Source organism: Myotis myotis, unplaced genomic scaffold (genome assembly GCF_014108235.1).
Source record: "Myotis myotis isolate mMyoMyo1 unplaced genomic scaffold, mMyoMyo1.p scaffold_m19_p_28, whole genome shotgun sequence".
Lineage (NCBI taxonomy): Eukaryota > Metazoa > Chordata > Mammalia > Chiroptera > Vespertilionidae > Myotis > Myotis myotis.
In genome coordinates this window covers 2,458,766-2,484,713 of record NW_023416333.1, presented here as the reverse complement: position 1 = coordinate 2,484,713, position 25,948 = coordinate 2,458,766, and the positions used below count along the sequence as shown (strand labels likewise).

The 25,948-nt window shown below is 41.9% G+C and overlaps 2 protein-coding genes across 2 annotated transcripts; both read left to right on the top strand.

Annotated features, from left to right (window-relative positions):
- Positions 1–486: 486 nt before the first annotated feature.
- On the top strand, positions 487–12,054 carry LOC118649305 (N-formyl peptide receptor 2-like). The gene is made up of 2 exons (XM_036296222.1): positions 487–551; positions 10,053–12,054. Exon 2 carries the CDS (start codon positions 10,063–10,065, stop codon positions 11,065–11,067), a length of 1,005 nt encoding a protein of 334 aa, XP_036152115.1. The 5' UTR covers positions 487–551; positions 10,053–10,062; the 3' UTR covers positions 11,068–12,054.
- A 1,612-nt stretch (positions 12,055–13,666) lies between these two features.
- Positions 13,667–21,453, top strand: LOC118649254 (N-formyl peptide receptor 2-like). The gene is made up of 2 exons (XM_036296146.1): positions 13,667–14,228; positions 20,256–21,453. Exon 2 carries the CDS (start codon positions 20,267–20,269, stop codon positions 21,320–21,322), a length of 1,056 nt encoding a protein of 351 aa, XP_036152039.1. The 5' UTR covers positions 13,667–14,228; positions 20,256–20,266; the 3' UTR covers positions 21,323–21,453.
- The last annotated feature ends 4,495 nt before the right edge of the window (positions 21,454–25,948 follow it).

Sequence of the window (25,948 nt, the reverse complement as noted above, 5' to 3'; positions counted from 1 at the left end):
ACTGAGCCCATTACCTTGTGGGATCTGGCCCTAATTCCAGATAGACAGTGCCAGCCTGAATTGTAGGATACGCAGGTCAGGTCCACGGAGAACTGGAGAATTTCTTGATGGAGAACCAACCCACACATCTGGTGGCAGAAGTGGTAAGTGAGTAGAGAAACAATTTGTTGTTTAACCATCATCTCTGGTTGTTGTTGTTGTTTGCCTCAAGTTCTTCTCACCGCAGTACTTGTTCCTTTCATTTCCCTGAATCTCGGGAAGAGAAAGGGCCAGGACACCCAGCCCTTTGATATTCAGAGGATCGAACTCCGTCTCTCACAGAAGGTGGGAGGCAAGGGGAACATTCAGACGTTACGTTTCTAAGGATAGCATGCTGACGCTATATCAAGAGTGACTTATGGGAACTGAAAAAAGCTCTGAGTTTCTGTCACCTGACTGATTCCAGCCCCATTGTCCCTCCCCCTTGCCCTTCAATAAAGTGCTGAAGCTCCTGCCTGAGTGACTCCACAGGAAGACAGGAACTGGCCACAGGAACAGGGTCTCAGCTGGTGGTAAGTTGGAAGCCTGATAATTTAAAAATTATTATTTGAATATCTACTCTGTGGCAGATACCTCCTGAGCTCTAGAGCTGGACTGTCCAATAAGAATACACTTGCCACATATGATTATTGAGTTCTTGCTAGTCTGACCTGAGAGGTGTTGTAGTCAAAAATGAATTTCGTATATTCAAGACTTAGTACAAAAATGGTATCAAATATCTTAGTGGTAATTCCTATATCAGTTACATGTTCAAATCATATCTTTTGAAATGTTGGGTTAAATAAAAATACTATTAAGATTAATTAATGTAGCCCTGCCAGTGTGACACATACCCAGGTTGCTGCTTGGTCCTCGCTGGGAGGCATGCAGGAAGCAGCTGATCAATGATTTCCCCTCTCCCTATCCCCCGCTAAAAATCAATTAAAATAATTTAAAGGTAAAAAATGAAATTAATATATTACTGAAATTAATTTCTTTTACTTTGTAAAAAATTTGCAGGTTACATAAGTGGCTTGCATTTATGTTTTTATTGGACAGAGTGACTGTAGAAATACAGTACTGAAAAACCTTGGTAATCTTTGCAGCATATGTACTAATGTGGAGGGTGTTTAGAATAAAAATAAATAAATGGACAAATAAACAAGAACAGTACCTAGTGAGACAGACTGTCCTGGGGTAGCTGCTTTACATTGTGAGTCAGCAAGGACCTCTCTGAGAATATAATATCTAAGATAATAATATTCAGAAAGAACCACATGTTGGAAACTTGAAAGAAAGCATAGTAGGCAGAAGGAACAGGGGGTACAAAAGCCCTGAGATGGCAATGACGTTGGCATGTTCAAGAAATCAAAGGAATTCAGTGTGGATCCATCACAGTGTGTGAGAAGACAGCAGGTGAGAGAGGACCACAGATGTGTGAGGTCTGAGGGTTACCCAGGGAAGACCCACGAGTGCTTGGTGAGCTTGAGTTAGGAGTTTGGAAGCCTTTGGAGGGTGTTGAGCAGAATAATGTCATGGTATGATTTGTGTTTATAAAAGATCACTTGGCTTGTGTCTGGAGAATGGGGTGGGAGGGGTGCAGCATCAGTGGTAAGAAAAAGCTATTTACAAAGTTAGTGCGAATAAACACTCAGACAAGGACCAGGGACAAGGGTAATGGTAATAAAAATGATTCCAGGTGCCAACTCAGTTGCTTTGTAAATAGAATTGACTGACCTGGATTGGATGGTCAGAGAAAAGGAAATCAAGAATAAGTACTACATTTGGAAATTCAATTACTGAATGTTTTGTTTCCAAATAGACACAGAATATTGGGTGAGTAGCAGATATGAGAGGACAGAAGAATTAGGAGTTGGGTTTAGGCAATGTTATGTTTGGGGTGCCTATGGGAGTCCCATGGGGAGATGTCAAGTCAGTTGGTTACATATCAGGCGAGAACTCTGTGGAGAAGCCAAGGCTGATTACATAGGTCAGAAGTTATGAGTAAAATGTTATAAGCTATGAGACCAGATGACATCGCCTATGGAACAAGTAGAGAACAGAGGAGGCAGGAACACCACAACACTTAGAGTTAAATTTAGAGGAGGAAGAGGCTTCAGGTCAAGATGGCAGCATAGGTGAAAGTGGTGCTCGCCTCCTCTCACAGCCACATCAAAATTTACAACTCAGCCTTGGCCAATTTGTCTCACTGGTTAGAGCATAGGCCTGTGGACCAAAGGGTCATGGGTTTGATTCCCGGGCAAGGGTACCTCTCTTGCAGGTTCACCAGCCCTGGTACGGGTGGGTGTGGGAGGCAACCACTCCATGTGTCTCTCTCACATGGATGTTTCTCTTTCTTTCTCTCTTTCTCTCTCTCTCTCTCTCTCTCTCTCTCTCTCTCTCTCTCTCTCTCTCTCTCTCTCCCTTCTCTATCTGAAATAAAAAAATATAAAAAAGAACAATAAAATGTCAATAAATGCATATCTCAACCATTGAATCTAAAAATCAAAATAAATGAACAAGAAATCCAATGAATAAAAGAAAATGAATAATTAGAACCAGAGACATGGAAACATGGAACAGATTGACAAACCTCAAAGGGAAGAAAGGAGGGGGGCCTGGGAGAGATTAATCAAAGAACTTACATGCCTATATGCACTATGTATGGACACAGACAATAGGGTGGTAAAGGCCTGGGGTGGGGTGGGAACCAGGTGGAAGGGGGAAGGAGAGGAAAAGGGGGAACATCCGTAATACTTTCAATAGTAAATGTTTTTTAAAAATTAGAGGAGACAGCCGAAACCGGTTTGGCTCAGTGGATAGAGCGTCGGCTTGCGGACTGAGGGGTCCCGGGTTCGATTCCGGTCAAGGGCATGTATCTGGGTTGCGGGCACATCCCCAGTCAGGAGTGTGCAGGAGGCAGCTGATCGATGTTTCTCTCTCATCGATGTTTCTAACTCTCTATCTCTCTCCCTTCCTCTCTGTAAAAAATCAATAAAATATATTTTTAAAAAAATAAAAAATAAAAATTAGAGGAGACAAAGAAAGTAAATAATACTGAGCTGAAGTGGCCAACGGAGCTATAAAGACAACCAAAGTGTGTGCATCTTACCATCTAAAGGCATAAAAAATGTGTTTTAAGAAGGAGGAAGTGGTTTATGGGTCTCATGTCACTAAGATATCAGGATAAGACCCGAGAAGGCACACTGGGGTGGTGACATGGAGGCCATAGGCCTCCTTAAGGGGAGCACAGTCCGTGGTGTGCTCAGGACCTAAGTCAATTTGCAGTGAGTTTAGGAGAAAGGCTTAGGTGACAAGTGGAGACACTGCCTTTTAGCATTTGGCTGTGAATACTCACCACTGTGAGAATTTTCTTGAGAGAATAGGGCTGAAGCTAGAAAGGAACTTAGGCCAAGGACAGTTTCTTTGTGAAGGGAGGGGTTATGATCATGTTTGTTTGATGGAATGGTCTAGTACTGTGGTCAGCAAACTGCGGCTCGCGAGCCACATGCGGCTCTTTGGCCCCTTGAGTGTGGCTCTTCCACAAAATACCACGTGCGGGCGCGCAGACAGTGAGATTGAAACTTCGTGGCCCATGCACAGAAGTCGGCTTTGGGCCCGGGCGAGTCTATTTTGAAGAAGTACTGTTGATATTTGGCTCTTTGACTAATGAGTTTGCTGACCACTGGTCTAGTAGAAAGAATATCTTGGAGCCAAAACCGGTTTGGCCCAGTGGATAGAGCGTCGGCCTGCTGACTGAAGGGTCCCAGGTTCGATTCCGCTCAAGGGCATGTACCTGGGTTGCGAGCACATCCCCAGTAGGAGATGTGCAGGAGGCGGCTGATCGATGTTTCTCTCTCATCGATGTTTCTAACTCTCTATCTCTCTCCCTTCCTCTCTGTATAAAATCAATAAAATATATTTTTTTTAAAAAAGAATATCTTGGAGAAGTTTTGGCAGATAAGTGATACTTATAAGTGATACTGCAGATAGGAAATTCTTGGGAAGCTGGGACAGAGAGAGGGATCCAGAGCAAACATCAAGGGGGAATGAACAAGACCTCTTGATTCACTCACTAAGAGGTACAGACAGACTAGAGAGTTTGCTTGCAAGAAGGCTAAAAAGTTCACAAACATTACCCTTTTCTCATTAAAATATTAGTCAAGGGCACCTGCTGAGAGCAGGAATGGGGAGGAGGTTAAGAAGTCTGAGGAGAAATCAGAAGTTCAAAGCATGAAAATGCAAACATGATGAAGAAAGAGAGGAACATAACAAGGGACTGCTGAGTTTCCATGTGAAATCTGTGGTCATAAATTCGGTGGTGCCTCTTAACAATTCTGATCTTGGGCAGGTCACTTTCTCTGCCCAATGTATGATGACACTAATCCAAAAGCAAGGATGTTGTCATTGGAGTTGATAAACTGTACTGTGAATGACACCTTTTATGAGTCACCAAATAGCAGCCATCATAATCCATCTGAGCACCATCCGTGGATCACAGGCTCTCCCCCACCCTGCAATGAGAGTGGGCCCATAATTTCACAACTTTGCTGCATTAACCTTTCCCTAACCATCATTGCCCAATCATCCTTCCTTGTTGTATCAACATTTTTAAACCAATAATTTAAGAAATTGTTGAGCTCATCATATCCTCTGAGGCCCTTGTAGGGTGTCGAGTGGGTGGGTAGAGAGAACTGACCCTGGAGAGGAAGTACGGGGTGGGAGAAATTTAAGAGGAAATTTCTGGTGGAATCCTGAGCTCAAATTCAGGCTCTACCTCTTACTAACTGAGGGCTTTCACAAAATTAATATAACCAGTTTTAGTCTTCACTTCCTGATCAGTACAATGGTTATACTAGTTATAACTACCATGATTCCATATTTTGAAAGTCACAGAGTATGCTCGTGCTTTACACATACTCACACATGCAATCCTCAAGAGCCATATAAGAAGACTTTTACTGAGGGTTAAAAGAGGAGCTCTTGGCACATACAAGATGCTCATATGCAGTTAATACGATAATTATCACCTTTGTTCTTGACCTGAACTTGAGCTTTCACAATGTATGGTCCCGGATTGTGTTCTAGGACACAGGACAGAGGCTGGTGAGCACCAAGAGTCCCCATGTGTTATAGACATTTGGTTCTCCCTAAAAGATTTCTATGTCTATCCTCATCCAATCCTCACCTAAAAATTGGTTTAACCAGAAAATCACCCTATTCTGTAGAGGAGCAAACTGTAGTTCGATGAGATATCACTAACTAAACACTCATATTGGGCAAGGTGTCAGAGAGGAGATTAGAATACAGATTGACATAACTCCAGTGACCAACACTACAGTATAATACTGATTCTCAACTAGAGGTGATTTTACCCCCTGGGGACATTGGACACTTATAACTAGAAGGCGTTGCTACGAGGTTCTTGCAGAAGAAGATCAGAGAGGTGGATAAACATTCTACAATGTATAGGACAGTCCCCCAAAACAAAGAATTATACACCCAAATATCAATGTTGCCAAGATTGAGAAACCCTGCCCTATGTGAAGCAATATCCCATAGACAACTGGGTAGAAGTGTTAAGTGAAGACAGGAACAAATGAAGAAGGAAAAAAAGGAAAAGAAAATGAAGCAAATTGTCATACTAGGTTATGGTCATCTCCAGGTAATACTGGGGGAGGAACCTTTAAAAGACAGTATTTACAGTGGCAAAGGCAGTGGTTCTGGAATCAGTTCAATCTGGTTTTCAAAGCTTGCTGTTTCCACTGACTAGCTGGGCTCATGATGGTGACCAGCTGCTGAAACCCTTGGACCATGATTTCCCCCTGGTGAAAAAGGGATCATAATGGATGTCTTGAATATTATTTTTATTTTTTTTAAATTAAAACTTTAGTGTTCAGATTATTACATTTGTTCCTTTCCCCCCCCCCATAACTCCCCTCCTCCCAGTTCCCACCCCACCCTCCACCCTCACTCCCCACCCACTGTCCTCATCCATAGGTGCACGATTTTTGTCCAGTTTCTTCCCGCATCTCCCACACCCCTTTCCCCTCCCAAGAATTGTCAGTCCATTTCCTTTCTATGTCCCTGATTCTATTATAATCACCAGTTCATTCTGTTCATCAGATTACTTATTCACTTGATTCTTAGATTCACTTGTTGATAGATGTATATTTGTTGTTCATAATTTGTATCTTTACCTTTTTCTTCTTCTTCCTCTTCTTAAAGGATACCTTTCAGCATTTCATATAATACTGGTTTGGTGGTGATGAACTCCTTTAGCTTTTCCTTAACTGTGAAGCTCTTTATCTGACCTTCAATTCTGAATGATAGCTTTGCTGGATAAAGTAATCTTGGTTGTAGGTTCTTGGTATTCATCACTTTGAATATTTCTTGCCACTCCCTTCTGGCCTGCAAAGTTTCTGTTGAGAAATCAGCTGACAGTTGTATGGGTATTCCCTTGTAGGTAACTGAGTTTCTCTTGCTGCTTTTAAGATTCTCTCTTTGTCTTTTGCTCTTGGCATTTTAATTATGATGTGTCTTGGTGTGGTCCTCTTTGGATTCCTTTTCTTTGGGGTTCTCTGCGCTTCCTGGACTTGTAAGTCTATTTCTTTCACCAGGTAGGGGAAGTTTTCTATCATTATTTCTTCAAATAGGTTTTCAATATCTTGCTCTCTCTCATCTTCTGGCACCCCTATAATTCTGATGTTGGTACGCTTGAAGCTGTCCCAGAGGCTCTTTACACTATCTTGATATTTTCGGATTCTTTTTTCATTTTGCTTTTCCGGTTGGGTGTTTTTTGCTTCTTCGCATTTCAAATCTTTGACTTGATTCTTGCGCTCCTCTGGTCTGCTGTTGGGAGTCTGTATAATATTCTTTATTTCAGTCAGTATATGCTTAATTTCTAGTTGGTTCTTTATCACAACATCGAGGGTCTCATTAGATTTCTTGTAGATCTCATTAAGTTTATCGGCAGTTTCTAGAAAATTATTAAAAGACCTTAAAAGTGCGGTTCTGAACTCTATATCCTCCATTTCTGACATTTCTGTCCTGTTTGTCTCCGCATTTTTTATGCTTTCTTGGTGCACCCCCTAGTGGTCTTTGTGCGCAGTCTTGTTGTAGTTAAGCCTTGATTGTTGTAGGTAATACTGGGGGGTATTTGACCTCCAGGCCAACTGGCTGTGAGAATCAGCTGTGTCTGCAGTGGGAGAACTTCTGTCCTCTGGGGAGGTGCTAATCTAGCCTTTGCCTGAGGCTATCCGGCAAATGCCTCTGTGCAGGGCTTAGGCGGGGCGGGTCCCAGGGGATCAACAGGGTGGGCGGAGCGAGCAGTTATGGCTGCTCTCGGTCCCGTCCCCAGGGGCTCTGCCTCTCAGAGTCCCAGAAACCGCTGCAAGTACTTCGGAGAGAAAGCTGCCCTTGAGTTCCGACCGATGCCAGACAGTCCCGCTTCTCCCGTTTGAGTCTGGGTCCATAGAGACTTGCCCGGAACTGGACTCCAGAGCCTGAGACTCCCTCCCAATTGAAACAGACAACCACGTCCTCAGCCGCCAGCCCGCTTCGCACGCACCTCCGCACCTTTGTATTTTCCGCACTGCGCCTCCTCTGAGTCTTGGTATGCTTTTCTTTCCTTCTAGTTGTAGAAATTCCCCTCAGCCAGCCTTCCTGTGGTTCTGGGTGATGTCCATTCTGTCTTTTAGTTGTATTTTTGAAGTGGTTGTTCAAGGCAGTAATCTCCGGTGTTTACCTATGCCGCCATCTTGGTTCTCCCTTGAATATTATTTATATTTTTTTAAAATTTATTTCAGAGAGGAAGGGAGAGAGAGAATCATTGATCAGCTGCTCTTGCATGCCCCCCACTGGGGATCGAGCCCACAACTCGGGCATGTGCCCTGACCTGGAAACAAACTTCAACCTACTGGTTTGTAGGTTGACAACCAACCAGTGGTGAGCCATGCTGGCTGGACTTGCAATATTATTACAAGTACTAAATATACATCAGTGCTCAAAAATTGGTATGTCTCTGCAGGAGGCAAATTAGCCTAAGCTAAGATGATTCTCAATTTTTGAGGCCATACAAAATTGCTCTAGATCAGTGGTTCTCAACCTTCTGGCCCTTTAAATACAGTTCCTCATGTTGTGAACCCCAACCATAAAATTATTTTCGTTGCTACTTCATAACTGTAATTTTGCTACTGTTATGAATCATGATGTAAATATCTGATATGGAGGATGGTCTTAAGCGACCCCTGTGAAAGGGTCATTCGACCCCCAAAGGGATCGCGACCTACAGGTTGAGAACCGCTGCTCTAGATGTTATGCAATGAGATTAGAGGATGGGTTCATGAATGTGCATTTCAACAGCCACCCTGGATGTTTCTGGTAAAACTCAGACCACAGAATGAGGAACCTGGATAGGTGGAGTAGACAAGTGGGTCACACAGATATTGGGTTGAATCTGGAGGCAACAGTTACAGATATGTCTGGTCCAGAGGCAAATACTACTATATTTTTTGTGGATTCCTATTCCTAAGAGCAAGCAAATGTATGCCAAAAGCTCCCCAAGATATCTTCCCCTTGTGTTATCGTACAGGATTTGGTCATGTTCCACTGCTAAAATACTCCTTTGCAAAGTAAAGCAAATTCCGGCTACCAGTGAGGCTATCAGGGTTTGCCTCCAAAGATGGAGAGGAACATCTTCCCTGAAGAGTGAGAAACTACGTATAATTGAGGTATGGTCAGCAGAGAAGAATGTGGGAGCCCAACCGTGAGGCTCAGTTGGTTTAGTGTCATCCCATGCACCAAGATGTCACTGGTGAGATTCCCAGTCCGGGCACATGCCTGGATTACAGGCTTGATCCCAAGTAGGGGACGTGCAGGAGACAGCCAATAGATAATGTTTCTCTCTCTCCTTCTCCCTTCCCCTCTCTCTCAAATCAATAAAAACATATTTTAGAAATATATACTTGGGTGAGGATTAAAAAAAATGTTTAAAGAAAAAAATGAAGAAATAGATATTGGGTAGGAATCCAGCAATGAATGTTACAGTGGTGTAGTAGAGGAAGGACTAGAAGTCAGATCAAGCTGGATTGAAGTCGTACCTCTACCAATTACTACCTAACTGACCTTCGAGGTTTCATAATTGCTCTGAATATCAATTTATTCTTATGAAAACTAGATATAATGACCATAATAGAGTTGTGTGTAAGTCATAAGTCAACTGGATATATATATACACACACACACATATACATATATATATATAACAATGCCATTTAATAGAATGCATGGTTTCTAATAACAACCCCACAAATATTAACTAAACCTATTACTCTCATATTTTCTGTGCCACAGATTCTAAAGCTATACCAAGGGTGAAAATTCCTTGTATATCAGACAGAGAAGAGCTCCATGGTAAACAGGGACAATGGAAAACAGAAAGGCCAAATTCACTAACCTCTTCCAGCACAGACTCCTCAGAATGTCATGTTACAATATATGACCAGTAACTGTTCAAAAGGGCCTTCAGCCATAAACTCAAAACCACACCCTACAACTTTAAAGACTAATCCATCAATAGGTCAAGGATTCTCACAGGGGAGGAACAGGAGCTGGGAGTCTGTGAGAACCTGGGGTTGGAAGAGGTTGCAGCATCTATGCGTTGAGTCATGGGTAGAAGAGTTGTGACCATACTCACTCTGAGTGTAGTGCTTTCTCACTGTGCCCAAGATGCCTCCCATCGATTTTAGGTTGTTTATACACACTCAGCTGAGAATTCTGCTGATGGACAGGAGCCTTGTGAAACTCTTAGTTAAGTGATCAGCCTAATAGGTGGAATGTATGTTAATAATTATGGGAATACGGAGAACTGCCCTTTCCCAAAGGACCAGCTAAGTCTGTCAAATTTTAGTGACTAGCCACAAGGTTCAGGAGAGTGGGTTTGGAGAGGAAGCTCTAGTGGAAGTTGTTGGCCTGAACAGAAATGCTGTAAGATGGTGCACAGCTGACAGATTCTCATTCTTGAAATGTTTCAGGTGTGGCAGGATGGAAACTGGCTACACTGCTCTGCAGATCTTCTTACTGGTGATGCATGGGATCATCAGTGTCCTCGGCATCATGGGAAATGGGCTTGTGATCTGGGTGGCTGGATTCCGGATGGCACTCACAGTCACCACCTTGTGCTACCTGAACCTGGCCTTAGCCGACTTCTTCTTCAGCGCCACTCTGCCATTCTTCATGGTTGTAAATACCATGAGAGGACAATGGCCTTATGGCTGGTTCCTATGCAAGTTATTTAACATTATCATAGATACAAACCTGTATGGAAGTGTCTTCCTCATTGCTTTCATTGCTCTGGACCGCTGTATCTGTGTCCTGCATCCGGTCTGGGCCCAGAACCACCGCACTCTAAGTCTGGCTAAAAAACTGATCATTGTACCCTGGATTCTTGCTCTACTCCTTAACTTGCCAGTTCTCATCTTCTTTACTACAGAAACGGATGAGAACGGGGATATATACTGTGATTTCAACAACAACTTCTGGGGTAACATCAGTGAAGAAGAGAAGTTGCACAGGACCGTTACCTCAGTAGCAATCATAGGGATCAACCGGTTTGTCACTGGCTTCACTCTACCGATGTCCATCATCGCCATCTGCTATGGGCTCATTGCAGCCAAAATCCGAAACAAGAGCATGATGAAGTCCCGCCATCCCTTACGGGTCCTCACTGCTGTCGCAGCTTCCTTTTTCATTTGCTGTTTCCCCTTCCAACTGTGTCTTCTTCTGGCCACAGTCTGTGTCACAGCAGTATCTGAAGAAAAGTACAACATCATTCTTCTCCTGGCATCTCTAACAGGCATCCTGGCCTTTTGCAACAGCTGCCTCAACCCAGTGCTCTATGTCTTCCTGGGGAGAGACTTCCGAAAGAAACTGATCCACTCCCTGCCTGCCAGTCTGGAGAGGGCCCTGACTGAGGACTCAGCCCCAACCAGTGACACAACCACCAAATCGGCTTCACCTCCTATAGAGGCCCAATTACAGGAGATGTGAGGTGCCTGGGATCAGTTATGAGCTTTGCCGGCTCCTGTCCTGCTCCCTCTTCCAGCTTCACCTTACCTTAGGTCATACTGAGCGTTAGGTAAAATTTCCCTGGCCAGGAGACTGTAGAAAGAGACTGAGGGCCCCATTATTAAACTCAGAGTTTCTTAAGGGAACGTACATACAAGGCTCAGCTTGGGAGGCAGCAAGATGACACGGAGGTCCTCCGTGCTACAGGACAGGTGATAAGGAGTTTATAGGACAGGGAAGATGGATGGAGGTACTGGAGAATGACCCACCTCAGGTAAGGAAAAACTGCCTTACAGACTTGCCTAGGGCACTCCCAGGGCCAGTCCCAGGAACCAGCATGCGGGGGGTGTTGGGAGGGGTTGGACTGTCTCTGAGGGGATTTCTGGGAAGCAATTTCTGTTCTGGCTTGAATGCAGCTACATAATCTGGCAGCGGTGACATCAATGAATAGTCTCTTCTCCACACTGAAACATTCATCATGAAAAATACTTTGGTGCCCCCTGATTTGGAGATAAGAATGGACATCCGGGTATTATTGCTCTCATTTTTCATTTTGGCACCTCAGCCTATACCCAGGGTCAGTGGAGGTGGGAAAGAGTTACAGGGATGAGAAGAAGAAGAGTGATGGGGAGTCTGTAAAGCTTAGATGAGAAAGTATATTAAAGGGAAAACTTTGGTATTTTACCATGAAGTAAGATGTTTCCTGTAGATTGTTTTTATCTATTTTTTATCTGACCACAGAAGGTTCCTATTCCTAATTTACTAACTGTTTTCTTCTTTTCTTAATCATAAATTTCTACTGGATTGTATCAAATGCATGTTCTGCAGCTATTAAGATGATCATATTATTTTTATCATTTTACTTACACCATCATAAACTATATTCATTTTTTAGTGTTAAACTACCTTTGTATTCATAGAATAACCACACTTGGTAATTATATACTATATATATACTGTATATATATATATATATATATATACACACACACACACACACACACACTTTATATATATACTATATTTATATGTACATAGTATGTATATATATATATATATATACTTTATATATATACTTTCTATATATACTTTATGTATACATTATATACTTTATATATTTCCAAACCACTCTAGGTTGGTTTGGAATTTCTGCATTTATATTTATATGTAAAGATGCACATGTTTTTTTAATTTCCACTTATATCCATGTCAGGTTTTACATCCCACAATGTAAAAAGAGCTGGGAAGTAATTCATCCAATACTATTCTCTGGTGTTATATCTTTTATAAATGTTTAGAGAAATTCACCAGTGATCCCAATTGCATATTGAGTTTTCTTTACAAGAAGACTTCTAACAGGTTCAATTTCTTTAATAATTATAGGGTTATTCAGACTTTCTATTTCCTCTTCTGTCTGTTTTGGTAACCTATGACATTCAAGGAATTTAGTCATTTTTTTCCAAATAGCCAAATTTATTGGTATGAAACAGTATGAAAACTGTGTTACAGTACTTGGTAGGGTTATCTTTACATAATAAGAATGTAATCTATCTGAGGGCAGGGTTTGGCCTTTATTGTTCATGAATGGACCCCAAAACCATATGTGTAAAATAGCGCCTGACATGTGATAGATACCCAAAGAGTTATGTAATTAATGACTCAATGAATAATAGCATCATCCAGGTATCAACTGCAGACCTTTAATGTCTAATTAAAATGAATTCTGAATTCATCATGAATGGGGGACTGTTTACTGAACTCTCACTGCCATTCCCAAAATTTGTACAAATCCTCAAGTGCCTTATCTTTTTATGAACACCTCAGATTTTGATTTTCTGTTTCTAATAAAGTACTCTGGCAAACTGTTGACTGCTGGCTTTGCTTTGAAATAAATTAATCTACAGTAGTTCTCAGCCTTTTTTCTTGGTTTCTGCAACTAATCACTCACACATTGTCATCTAATGTGTAAGTGAACATCCTGATGCGTTGGCCAAAGATAAACTCAAAATACAGATTCAAATGCAAAAAAATATTTGGTCTTTGTCCCTGGTCCTTGCCATCGGGCATCTAAACACTTGCAATTTCCTGAATGACATGTGTCTTTTTATCATGAGGAGTCCCTTTAGATCACACCAAATTTATGTTAATGAGGTCAGTGAGGGTCTCCCTAGGTAGCCTCAGTGGGACCAAGCCATTAAAGCTTCCAAAATTTCAGATCAACACACTGACATCTGGAAACAGTAGTTGGGAAGGCGCAGGATATTAAGCTCCATAAAACTCTTGAACAATAAGAGTTGATGAGCTTCTGGGTTGCTGCACACATCAAGGTATTGGGAGGGTGATGCTCCCAAGAGAACATGAGAACTCTGGGCACACACATCCCCCATACCTTGCCCGATGCATCTCTTTGATTTGGCTGTTCTGGAGTTGTAGTCTTAATAATGAATACAACATAATGTTGTGTTCATTATTTTTGTTTGTTGTATGCTTACTTATGCTAAACATAAGTAAATTCCTTCCTGAGTTCTGTGAGCCATTCTAGCAAATAATTGTACCTGAGGAGGGGACTGTGGGGACCTCTGATTTACAATCTTAAGCACAATTGGCAACCTGGGACTCCCAAGTGGCACCTGAAGTGGGGTAGCCTTATAGCACTGAGCCCTTTACCTTGTAGGATCTGGCCCTAATTCCAGACAGTGTCAGACTGAATTAGATTGTAGAACACCCAGGTCAGGTCCACAGAGAATTGGAGAATGTTTCAGTACAGAACAAACCCACACCTATGGTGTCTATAGTGCTGTTTGAGTGAAGAAATAAGGTTTTTTGAAACCAATAACTGTGTTTTATTGCTTGCCTCCAATTCCTCTCACATCAGTAATTATTTCTTTCATTTCCTTGAATCTCTGAAAGAGAAATGGCCTGAACACAAAACATCCTTGACCCTTGATATTTAAGAATAAGCTGACAACATATCCAGAATGTTTTATGAAAATTGCAAGAAGCTCTGAGTTCCTGTCATATGACTGATTGAGCCCCATTGTCCTTCCTCCTTGTCCTTCAATAAAGCATCTGCTGAAGCCCTCCTGTCTGAGTTACTCCACAGGAAGACAGGAACTGGCCACAGGAACTGGTCGCAGCTCGTGGTAAGTTCCAAGCCTGAGAATTTAAAAATTGTTATGAGAGTATCTATTATGTGGCAGATACCTCTGAGCTCTAGAGCTGGACTGTCCAATAAGAATCCACTTGCCACATATGACTATTGAGTTCTTGCTAGTCTGACCTGAGATGAGTGTAATAAAAAATGAATTTCATATATTCAAAAACTTAATATAAAAAAGGAAGAGAAAATGTCTCATTGAAAATTCTCAGATTGGTTATGCTGAAATGATAGTCTCTATGTGTTGAGTTAAAAATATATACTATTGCCGAAACCGGTTTGACTCAGTGGATAGAGCATCGGCCTGCGGACTGAAGGGTCCCGGGTTCGATTCCAGTCAAGGACATGTAACTGGGTTGCGGGCACTTACCCATTGGGGGATGTGCAGGAGGCAGCTGATCGATGTTTCTCTCTCATCGATGTTTCTGACTCTCTATCCCTCTCCCTTCCTCTCTGTAAAAAATCAATAAAATATATTTAAAGAAAAAAAATATATACTATTAAAATTTATTTTGTTTATCTTAACAAAATTTAAAGTCACAGATGAGGCTCACAACTCTGGTTCTATTGGACAACATAAATATAGGGATATAGCATTGAATGAAATATGTAGTCTTCTGTAGCATATGTACTAATGTGCAGGGTATTTTGAATAAAAAACAAATGAATGGACAAATAAACAAGGACAGTCCTGATGATATAGGATGTTCCTGGAATAGCTGCTTTGCACTGCGCATCAGGCAGGACCTCTCTGAGAATATAATATCTAAGCTGAGATAGCAATATTCAGAAAGAGCCAGATGCAAAAAGCTTGAATAGAAGGGCAAAGTAGGAAGAAAGAAGAGAGGATGCAAAAGTCCTGATATGGCAATAAGCGTGTCATGTTCAAGAAATCAAAGGAATTCAGTGTGGATCCATAACACTCTGTGAGAGGATAGTAGGTATGTGAGGAATACACAGCCCAGATCCAGGAGAACTTGATAAGCGTGAGTTAGGAGTTTGGAAGCCATTGCAGGGTGTTGAGCAGAATAATGTCATGGTATGATTTGTGTTTATAAAATATCATTTGGCTTTTATGTAGAGAGAGAATGGATTGGGTGTGGGGGCGCAGCATCAGAAGCAAGAACAAGGTATTTGGAAGGTTTGTGCAAATCTGCAACCAGACAAGGTCTATGGACAAAAGTTAATGGTGATAAAAACTGTTCCAGTTACTTAGTAGACAGAATTGATTGACTTGGATGGGACGGTCATGGAAAGGGGATTCAAGGATGTGTCAGATTTACTGGTAGAGATTTAACAACTGAGTGCTTAAGTTCCAAATAAACACAGAATATTGAGAGGGACAGATTTGGGAGGATGGAAGAATTAAGAGTTTGATCTACGCAATGTGAGGTTTGGAAGGAGAAAAAGCTAATAAATTGGCCCTGCCAGGTTTGGCTCAGTGGATAGAGCATTAGCCTGCAGTCTGAAGGGTCCCAGGTTCGATTCCATTCAACAGCACATGCCTGGGTTGTGGGCTCGATCCCCAGTAGGGGGCGTGCAGGAGGCAGTCGATCAATGATTTTCTCTCATCATTGATGGTTTTATTTTTCTCTCCCCTCTCCCTTCCTCTTTGAAATCAATAAAAAATGTTAAAAAATAAAGCTAGTAAATTGGTCTGAGATGAGGTGGTCTATAAAGACAACCAAGAGTTTGTTGTATGTACATTTTATCATCTAAAGCAGTGGTTCTCAATCTGTGGGCCGCGACCCCTGAAAATACATACTGCATATCAGATATTTACATTAGGATTCATAACAGTAGCAAAATTACAGTTATGAAGTAGCAACGAAAATAATTTTATGGTTGGGGGTCACCACAACGTGAGGAATTGTATTAAAGGGTCAAAGCATTAGGAAGATTGAGAACCACTGGTTATTCTAAAGGCATATGGAAATGTGGTTTAAGAAGGAGGAAAGGATTTATGGCATCCTACATCACAGAGAGGATAAGAACTGAGAAGAGACCACTGGAGCGGTGACATGGAGGCCATAGGCCTTCTTACAGGGAGCACAGTCTATGGCAGTGATGGCGAACCTTTTGAGCTCGGCGTGTCAGCATTTTGAAAAACCCTAAGTTAACTCTGGTGCCGTGTCACATATAGAAATTTTTTGATATTTGCAACCATAGTAAAACAAAGACTTATATTTTTGAGATTTAGTTTATATATTTAAATGCCATTTACCAAAGAAAAATCAACCAAAAAAATGAGTTCGCGTGTCACCTCTGACACACGTGTCATAGGTTCACCATCACTGGTCTATGGAGTGCTCAGGACCTAAGTCAGTTTTCAGAAGTTTAGGAGAAAAGCTGAGGTGACAAAATTCACTGAAAGAATTTTCTTGAGAGCACAGGGCTGAAGCCGGAAGGAACATGGGCCAAGGGCGGGTGCTTTGTGAAGGAAGGGGATATATGATCATGTGTGGCATAGAATGATTTAGTAGAAAGAAAATCTCGGGGATGTTTTGGCAGAAAAGAATAGTGATACTGCTGGAGGGTAATTCTTGGAAAGGTGAGACAGAGAGAGGCATCCAGAGCAACCTTGAAGAGGGAATGAACAAGAATTCTTGATTTACTCACTGTATGAACTGGAATGAATAAGAACTCTATTCACTAAAACAGATGCAGGTAGATTACAGTGTTTGCTTGAGAGAAGGCTAAAATGTTCATAAATAAATACTAGCATAGTCTCATTAACATATGAGGCAAGGGCATCAGGTGAGAGCGGGAATTGAGAAAACGTTAAGAAGTTTTAGGAGGAAGCAGAACTGAAACAATTATTTCAAAGCATGAAAATGGGAACATGATGAAGAAACAGATAAACTAATAGGAAACTTCTGAAATCTGTGGTCATAAATCCAGTTACCCTTAATAAGTTAGACACTGGGCAGGTCACTTCCTCTGCCAGGACCATGGATGGATGATATTTATCAAAAGCAAGGATGGCTTCACAGGAGTTGATAAACTGTACTGTGAAGGACACCTTTTATGAGTCACCAAATAGCAGCCATCATAATCCATCCGTGCACCATCTGTGGATCACAGGCTCTCCTCCACCCTTATTGAGTGGGCTCATAATTTCACAGCTTTGCCTCAATGACCTTTCTTCACCTGCCATTGCACAATCATCCTTCCCTGTTGTATCAGCATATTTTAAACGAATGTTTTAGACATTATTGAGCACATTCTAGCTCCTGACTGAACTGTGAGGTGCTGAGTGGGTGGGTAGAAAGAAACTGACCCTGCTTAAGGAATATGAGGTGGGAGAAAGTTAAGAGCACATTTCTGGTGGAAGCCATGTGCCTGAGCTCAAATGCGGGCTCTGCTTCTTTCTAAATGGAGGTTTCAAACAATTAATGTGACCAGTTTAAGCCTTCACTTCCTCATCTGTACAATGGTTATACTAATTATAGCCACTATGATTCCATATTTACAAAGTCGCAAAATATTCTTAGTGCTTTAAGCATATTCATGCATGTAATCCTCAAAAGCCATGAGAGTTGTGGTGAGAGTTAGAAGAGGAGCTCTTGGCTCGTGAAAATGTCATAAGTAGTCATTACGGTTATTATGAGCATTGTCTTGACCTAAATTTGAGCTTCCACAATGTATAAACCAAGACTGAATCTCAGGACACAGGACAGAGACTGGTGAGCACCAAGAGTTCCCGTATGTTGAAGGCAGTCGGTTCAGCCTAAAATATTTCCATGTCTATTCTCATCTAATCTTCACCTACAAACCACACTAACCACAAAATCACATCATTCTGTAAAGGAGGAAACAGACCTTCAAAGAAGATGTCAGAGAGGAGATTAGAATACAGATTGACTTAAGTCCTGAGCCCAGCACTACACTGTAACACTGACTCTCAACTGGGGTGACTTTCCCCCAGGGGACATTTCAGTGTCTGCAGAGACTTTTGGTTGTCAAACAGAAGGATGCTGCTAATGGCATCTATTTGATAATATGTAGTAATATCTAGAGGCCAGGGATGCTGCTAAACATCCTACAATGTACAAGACAGTCCCCCCACAACAAAGAATTAGCCGGTCCCAATTGTTAGTGTTGCCAAGGTTGAGAAACCCTGCACTACATTAAGCAATATCCCACAGAAGATTCGGTAAAAGTGATGAGTGAAGACAAAAGAAGGAAAGAAGAATGAACACGGAGGATTGAGGCAAATTGTCATGCTAGGTTATGGTCATCTCCAGGTAATCTTGGGAAGATCCTTAAAAGGCAGTATTTACAGAGGAAAAGGCCGTGGCTCTGGAATTGGTTCAATCTGTTTTTCAAAGATTGTTGTATACTGACTGGCTGGGCTCAAGATAGTGAACAAACTGCTGAAACCCTTGGGCCACGGTTTCCCCTTGGTGAAGAGGGCTCAAAATGGATGGCATGCAATATTATTACAAGTATTAAATGTACATAGGCACCCCCAAAATTGAGAGACATCTTCCCTGAAAAGTTTTCAAAATTGGGTTTGGTTAGCAAAGAAAAATCGGGGAACAGATGTTGGAAAAGAATCCAGCAATGTCTGTCACAGCAGTGTGGTGAAGGAAGGACTTGAAGACAAATCAGGCTGGATTCCAAGTCCTTCCTCTACCTCTTACCTGCTAAGTGACTTCTACACATCTAACTGCTCAGAATATCAATTTATTCTTTTTTTTAATGTATATTTTTTATTGATTTTTTACAGAGAGGAAGGGAGAGGGATAGAGAACTGAAACATCGATGAGAGAGAAATATCGATCAGCTGCCTCCTGCACACCCCCCACTGGTGATGTGCCTGCAACCAAGGTATATGCCCTTGATCAGAACCGAACCTGGGACCATTGAGTCTGCAGGCTGATGCTCTATCCACTGAGTCAAATCGGTTAGGGCCAATTTGTTCTTATGAAAACTGGAAACAATGGACATTATAGAGTTGATGAAGGTCAAACTAGATCCCTACATAGGTAACTAGATCACCACTAAATATAATACCTGGTCTCTAATAAAACCCCCACAAATATTAACCAAATCTATTAATCTCATATTCTTTATGTCACAAGACAATGAAGCTATACAGTGGGTGAAAATTCTTTGCATCCCAAATGGAGAAGAGCTGCATATCAAACAAACAATAAAAAACAGAGGGTTGAGCAATAACTGGTTTGGCTCAGTGGTTGCGGGCACATCCCCAGTAGGGGGCGTGCAGGAGGCAGCTGATCGATGTTTCTCTCTCATCGATGTTTCTAACTCTCTATCCCTCTCTCCCCCCCTCTCTGTGGAAAAATCAATAAAATATAAAAATAAAAACAACACAGAGGGTTGAATGTAGAGCAGGGCCCCCTTCTCTGACCTCTTCTAGCACAGAAGCCACAGGATGTAACATATTACTACATATCACCAGTAACTATCCAACATCCTCTTCGACTATAAACTCAAACCACACTCTAAAATTAACAACATATTCACCAATGCAATCCTCAAGAGCCATGTGAGGGGAGTTGTGGTGAGAGGAACACCATAGTAGGTCAAGGTTTCTCACAGGAAGAGGAACAGAAGCTGGGAGTCTGTGAGAACCTGGGGCTGGAAGAGGTTGCAGAGCCTGCCAGCATCTATTCATTGAGTCATGGGTGGAAGAGTTGTGACCACACTCATGCTGAGTCTAGTGCTCCCTCACTGTGCCCAAGATGCCTCCCATTGATTCGCTGTTCTTTATACACCCTCAGCTCAGGATTCTGCTGAGGGACAGAAGCCTTGTAACACTCTTGATTAAGTAATTAACCTAATAGGTGGAATGTATGTTAATAATTGTGGGAATATGGAGAACTATCCTTTCCCAAAGGAACAGCCAAGAGTCTGTCAAATTTATAGTGACTAGCTACAAGGTTCAGTAGAGTGCGTATCTTATTTGGAGAGGAAGCTATAGTGAAAGTTGATATTGGCCTGATATTTTCACAGCTGATAAATCCCCATTGTTGAAATGTTTCAGGTGCGGGCAAGATGGAAGCCAACTTCTCCATCTCTCTGAATAGATCTGATGAGATGCTCCATGAGTCTACTGGCTACACTATTGTGCAGATTGTCTCACTGGTGATTCAAGGGATCGCCTTTGTTCTCGGCATCCTGGGCAATGGGCTTGTGATCTGGGTGGCTGGATTCCGGATGGCACGCACAGTCACCACCTTGTGTTACCTGAACTTGGCCTTAGCTGATTTCTCTTTCCTGGCCACTCTACCATTCCTCATGGTGTCAAGTATCATGAAAGAACAATGGCCTTTTGGCTGGTTCCTATGCAAGTTAATTTACATTGTAGTGGACATTAACTTGTTTGGAAGTGTCTTCCTCATTGCTTTCATTGCTCTGGATCGCTGTATTTGTGTCCTGCACCCAGTCTGGGCCCAGAACCACCGCACTGTAACTCTGGCTACAAAACTGATCATTGTACCCTGGATTCTTGCACTAGTCTTTACCTTGCAAAATTTCATCTTCTTGACTACAGTAAGTGATAACAGTGGGAATGTGTACTGTACTTTCAACTTTGCGCCGTGGGCTGACACCCCTGAAAAGTTGCTGAAGGTGATCATCACCGTGCTGACATCTAGAGGGGTCATCCGGTTTGTCATTGGCTTCACTATGCCAATGTCCATCATCGCTATCTGCTACGGGCTCATTGCTGTCAAGCTCTCTAAAAAAGGCATGATTAATTCCAGCCGTCCCTTACGGGTTCTCACTGCTGTTGTGGTTTCCTTCTTTGTTTGTTGGTTCCCCTTTCAACTGGTTGCCCTTCTGCACACAGTTTGGCTCAGAGAGATATCACTCGGGAATAAGTACAAAGTCCTTGCCATCCTGCTTAACCTAGTGAGACCCCTGGCCTTCTTCAACAGCTGCCTCAACCCAATGCTCTATGTCTTCATTGGCCAAGACTTCCGAAAGATACTGATCCACTCTCTGCCTGCCAGCCTGGAGAGGGCCATGACCGAGGACTCAGCCCCAGCCAGTGATACAACAACCAAATCTGCTTCACCTCATGCAGCAGCTGAGTTACAGGCAATGTGAGGAGGCAGGAGGACATTTTCAAGCTCTGCCTGTTCCTACCCTGATCCCCGTTCCAGCTTCATATTACCTTGGGTCACAATGAGCCACTCATCATGACAATTACTTTGGTGCCCTCAGAATGGTTGGAAGAAATGGACTTATGGGTATTATTTCTGTCATTTTTGGCTTTGGCACCACAGCATATACCCTGGGGTTAGTGGAGTTGGTAAAGAGTACAAGGGTAGAGAAGAGAAAGAGTGATGGGGCATCTATAAAGCTTAGATGAGAGAGTATATAAAGGGGACAACTTTGGTAGTTCACCGTCTAGTAAGATGTTTCCTATGGCTGTTTTGTAAGCATTTCTTATCAGACTACAGAATTCTTTTTCTATACCCAGCTTGTAAGAGTTTCTTCCTTTTTAAATCATGAATCGCTACTGCATTGTATCAAATGCATTTCTGAATATGTTAAGATGATCATATTATATTTTCCTTTCATTTACATCATAAATTATATTCTTTATTATATTCTTCTTGATTTCAGAGAGGAAGAGAGAGAGAGAGAGAGGTAGAAAGATCAATGATTAGAGAGAATCATTGACTGGGAATTGAGCCCGCACCCCAGGCATGTGGTCTGACTGGGAATCAAACCATAACCTCCTGGCTCCTAAGTTGACGCTCAACCACTGAGCTATACTGGCTCAGCGATTATATTCATTTCTGAATGTTAAAGTAGCCTTGTATTCCTAGAATAAGCCAGACTTGCTCATGATGTATTTTATATATTTCTAATAAATCTTACTTGACTGGTTTGCAATTCTGCATTCATGTTTATGTGAAGATTGGTCTGTTCTTTTGCTTTCCTCTAATGCCTGTGTCAGGTTTTACACCAACTTATACTGGCCTCCTGGAAAGAGCTGGGAAGTGATTCCCTGATTCTTTTTTCTGGTGTTATATCTTTATAAATGTTTAGAGAAATTTACCAGTGAAGCCATTTGAGTTTGGGGTTTTTTTTATGAGAACGGTTTAATAACAGGCTCTATTACTTGAGTAGTGGTTAGAATCTCCAGATGTTTCTATTCCTGTCAGTTTTAATCAACTGTGACTTTCAAAAAATTTAGCATTTCATACAAACTATCAAATGTATTGGCATGAAACAGTATAACTATTTACAGCAATGGTATGGCCTCCTTTACATAATGACAGTATAAGCTCTCTGAGGACAGGGATCTGGTCTGTACTGTTCTCTAATGAATCATGATAACCAATGTGTAAAATAGTATCTGATATGTGACAGATACTTAATATGTAGTTATTGAATTAATGAAACAATAAACAGTATCATGCAGGTGTCAAGTGAGAATCTTTGATGTCCAATTAAAATTATCTCTGCACTCATGTCATGAATTTAGCCATGTCCAGTGAACTCTTATCCCCATGCCCACAATTTTTACAAATCCTCATTCTGTTTAAATTTTTATGACCACCTCAGATTTTGACTTTCTATTTCAAGTAAAGTACTCTGGCTGTTGACTGATGACTGTGTTTTGAAATAAAATCAATCCATAATGGTACTCGGTCTCTTTTCTTGCTTTCTTCAAATAATCACTCACAAATTGCCCTTTATTGTATAAAATGTTTTCCTAACTTATTGGCAAAAAAAAAGTATATATATACTAGAGGCCCGGTGTATAAAATTCATGCACTGGAGGGGGGTGTCCCTCAGCTCAGCCTGCCCCTTCTCACAGTCCAGGAGCCCTCAGGGGTGGGAGGCAACCTGGTGATCAGGGGAAGGCGACGCCCCCATCACATCTCTGCTGCTGCCACTACTGGCACAAGGGCACATGCCCAGGTTGAGGGCTCCATTCCCAGTAGGGGGCATGCAGGTGGCAGCCAATTGATGATTCTCTCATCACTGATGTTTCTATTTCTCTCTCCCTCTCCCTTCCTCCCTGAAATCAATAAAAATATACATTTTTAAATTTATAAAACCCTACATCTATACAAATGAATCTTAGATATCATCTTGAGAAAATAAGACACAACAGCGTATAGACAGCATAATTCCATTTATATTTTTTAAAAGTTACACTATACAGGTTAGGGATATGTCACTATCTAGTAACATTATAAAGGAAAAGTGATGAATTGGTCACCACAATAGTCAAGATCGTGGTTACAAGTGGACGGAAGGAGGAAAAGTGATTAGGAAAAGCAGGTTGTGGCTGATGGCTTGTGGAGTACTGATGTCTTGACTTGCTGGTGGTACATGGTTGTTTCTTTTACAAAAATGTACTGATCTTCATGTTTATCTTTTATCCATTTTTCCCCTTGGGTTTGTTCTAGTCCACATTTAAAAAACAAAATAGTTCCATCAAATTTAGCTCCTTTTTCCTTAATAGCAGGAGAGCTTCATAGCTTCTGGATTCAGGCTGCTTGAAGCGGGCAACCCATTCATATCAACACTGCAATTCTCTACATTTGCACTTACTAGGACAGGGAGCAGACCGGGCAAAGGCAGCCTTAGCAAACAATCCTGGCTGACTGGCTTCAGTATGTCCAGGGCTAATGAAAACAAACTTACCAGAAACCGGGCTCCCCCTTGTGGCTAAAACTCAAAGCAAGGAAATGGAAGTCTTGCCTCAGCCTCAGCTTCATGACCTCACTGGGAGAGAAGCTCTAGGAATGCTTCATTAATTTCCCTGGGAGCCACCCAGAGTGATTTCTATGCGCCTCTGAACAGCGGTTCTCAACCTGTGGGTCGTGACCCCTTTGGGGGTCGAACGACCCTTTCACAGTGGCTGCCTAAGACCATCGGAAAACACATATATCATTATATATTGTTTTTGTGATTAATCACTGTGCTTTAATTATGTTCAATTTGTAACAATGAAATTGGGAGTCACCACAACAAGAGGAACTGTATTAGGAAGGTTGAGAACCACTGGAATAGAAGCTTTGTACTTTTTTAATCCAGGAAGTCCCCTTCAGCTGAGAACATACAGGAAGAGTCTGGAGATCTCTCCTGTTATTTCATCCCACCCTAAGAATTACCACTGCTACTAGATAAAGAAAATCCAAGTAAAGTGTAAATGTTTCCTAATTTGGAGACACTGAGGATTGGCCAATGGCATTTTTTCCTCACATTCCCATCTCAGGCCTCACTCTGCTCCAAACATCATCTCGGTACCTGTTTCCCACATGTTAATCTACAACTAATACTCCAGCAAGATTGCTTGGGAAGTATTTTTAAAATGTGGATTAGGTTCACCAATGGTACATCTGATAAGGGGTTAATATCCAAAAAAATATAAAGAACGTATAAAACTCAACACCAAAAAACATACAATCCAATTAAAAAATGGGCAAAGGATCTAAATAGACACTTCTCCAAAGAGGACGTACTGATGGCCAATAGACATGAAAATACTAGCAGCCCAGCGCACCGAAATCGTGCGTGGTTAGGGTCCCTAGGCCTAACCTGGCCTCCGTTGCATGGCCTCTGCCACCCTGTGACACTATGTGAAGCTCCCTGCCCAGGCACGCTCCATGATGCTTGCGGCCCCTCAACTGCTCCCCGAACCCCACGACTGCTCCGCAAAGCTTGCTGCCGCCCCGTGAAGCTCACCGCTGAACGCTCCATTTAACTCCCCGCCACTGCTCCGGGAGGCTCCCCGCACCCTGTGACTGCTTGCTTCGCAAAACTTGCTGCCGCCCAGGTTACTGCTCCGCTAAGCTCACGGCCACCCCAGAAGCAGCCCACCACCACCGCTCAACAGTCCCCAGTCTCGCCCTGCCACCAGCCCCCTCTCATGGTGAGCGGCTCGGGGGACCGGGGGGGGGGGGGGGGGGGGGGGGGGGTGGACAGAGAGGTGCTCCAAGCACTTCATGGTGACTGGTCGCCTATTCGGTCGTGACAGCACCTAGCTCTTTATATATATTAGGATGCTCAACATCACTAATCATCCGAGAAATGTAAATTAAAACTACAATGAGGTATCACCTCACACCTGTCAGAATAGCTACTATCAATAAATCAACAAATAACAAGTGCTGGTGAGGATGTGGAGAAAAGGGAACCCTTGTGCACTGCTGGTGGGAATGCAGACTGGTGCAGCCACTGTAGAAAACAGTAAGAAATTTCCTCAAAAAGTTAAAAATTGAACTTTTGACCCAGTAATCCCACTTCTGGGTATATAGCCTAAGAATCTCAAAACATCAATCAGAAAGTATGAAATTTTTTGTGGAAAGTATATATACTAAAAAAAAAAAATCACATAAATTTCTTTGTTGAATAATTGTATGCAATTTGACAGGACTTGTATTGGCCAAATATGAGGAAATACGAGCTTAAAACAATGACAGCAAAGATGATAAAGCAGTGAATAAAATAACTCTTGAATCCATAGTGACATTAAAAAAAATAAAGCAAATAAATGGCGGAAAGAGAAAAGCCCTGCCTTACAGAATACCAAATATTAAATATATATAGAATAGTTAAGAAGATCACTATTTTGTAGTCATCATGATAATAATGAACCAGGTAAGAATAATCAGTGGTTGGTAAAACTAACAAAGGTCTGATGAGGAGCATGGCATTTACACAGCCTCAAATTATCTCTGCAATTTAATAATTTCTAAGGGGGAA